The sequence below is a fragment of the Propithecus coquereli genome, unplaced genomic scaffold (assembly GCF_000956105.1).
Source record: "Propithecus coquereli isolate 6110/MARCELLA unplaced genomic scaffold, Pcoq_1.0 Scaffold802, whole genome shotgun sequence".
Classification (NCBI taxonomy): domain Eukaryota; kingdom Metazoa; phylum Chordata; class Mammalia; order Primates; family Indriidae; genus Propithecus; species Propithecus coquereli.
In genome coordinates this window covers 58,148-59,216 of record NW_012154197.1, presented here as the reverse complement: position 1 = coordinate 59,216, position 1,069 = coordinate 58,148, and the positions used below count along the sequence as shown (strand labels likewise).

General features: G+C 56.5%; 1 protein-coding gene across 1 annotated transcript in view; it reads left to right on the top strand.

The window, feature by feature from the left end:
• The window catches only part of PROK1 (prokineticin 1), a 4,898-nt gene extending 4,111 nt beyond the window's left edge, over positions 1-787 (top strand). Inside the window, exon 3 of the mRNA XM_012663377.1 lies at positions 561-787. Within this exon, the coding sequence (XP_012518831.1) occupies positions 561-680 (120 nt within the window). The 3' untranslated portion in view covers positions 681-787. The remainder of the gene's footprint in view (positions 1-560) is intronic.
• The last annotated feature ends 282 nt before the right edge of the window (positions 788-1,069 follow it).

Below are 1,069 nucleotides of genomic sequence, written 5' to 3'. Positions count from 1 at the left end.
ATTTTACAGATAATAAAGCTGAGGCACAGAGAGGCTAGATAATTTGCTGATCGTCACATGTCTGGGAAGTGGCAGACCTGGGATTTGAATCCAGGCAGTCTGACACTGGACCTGTGTGCCTTCCTATTCAAGCTCCCCTGAGGATAGCCCAGTGGCTCAGCACTTCTCTGGGGTGTGCATCAGAGACAGAGATGGTGGCCACCTGTTCACAGCTGTGCCGTGGACCTACCATGGTGCTGAGCATATACGTATTCAATCAACGTGTGTTCCTGTGTGTGTGTATGTGTGCGTGCGTGTGTGCTTGTGTGCAGGCACACATGTGCTGAGTCTCCAGAGCCAGATGGCCTGTGTTCAAACCCTGGCTCCGCTGCACATTAGCTGTGTGACCTTGGCACATTGCTTAGCCACTCTGTGCCTCGTTTCCTCATCTCCACTTGCTACTATTGCTGTGCTCAGTGGAGGGGAGGGTGGAGGGTGTGCAGGTGAGACATTTGCGGGGCTGGGCTGACCAGAGGCTTCTGCCAGGAGTCCACCTCCCTCTGTTGCTCTTCTCTCCCCAGATCCCCTTCCTTGGGAAACGGCAGCACCACACCTGTCCCTGCCTGCCCAACCTGCTGTGCTCCAGGTTCCCGGACGGCAGGTACCGCTGCTCCATAAACTTGAAGAACATCAACTTTTAGGAGCTTTCCTGGTCTCAGGATACCCACTGAGCCTCTTTCTGAGCACAGCCTGTGGGGGGCTCTTCTGGATTTTTATTTCTACCATGTGACCCGGCTTCCCCCAACTCCATACGCTGCTTACTCTGATCCCTCCTGCCTAGTACACACATAGGCATGTACCTCCCACGGTGACGAGGCCCACCAGGCCAGCCTGAGGGCGTCCCAGCCTGAGGCTGTGGCCCTGCGTGGTGGCCAGTCTGCTCAGGCTGCCTGAGTGGTTGTGAATGGCAGGAAGGACTTCTGCCTCCTATCCCTGGGTGACCTGCTCTTCTCCCTGGGCCCTGCCCCTCTCCCTGCACGCGCTTTCTCCCTGAGTTAGACATTGCTGAGTGCAGGCCCTTGGGTGCTTC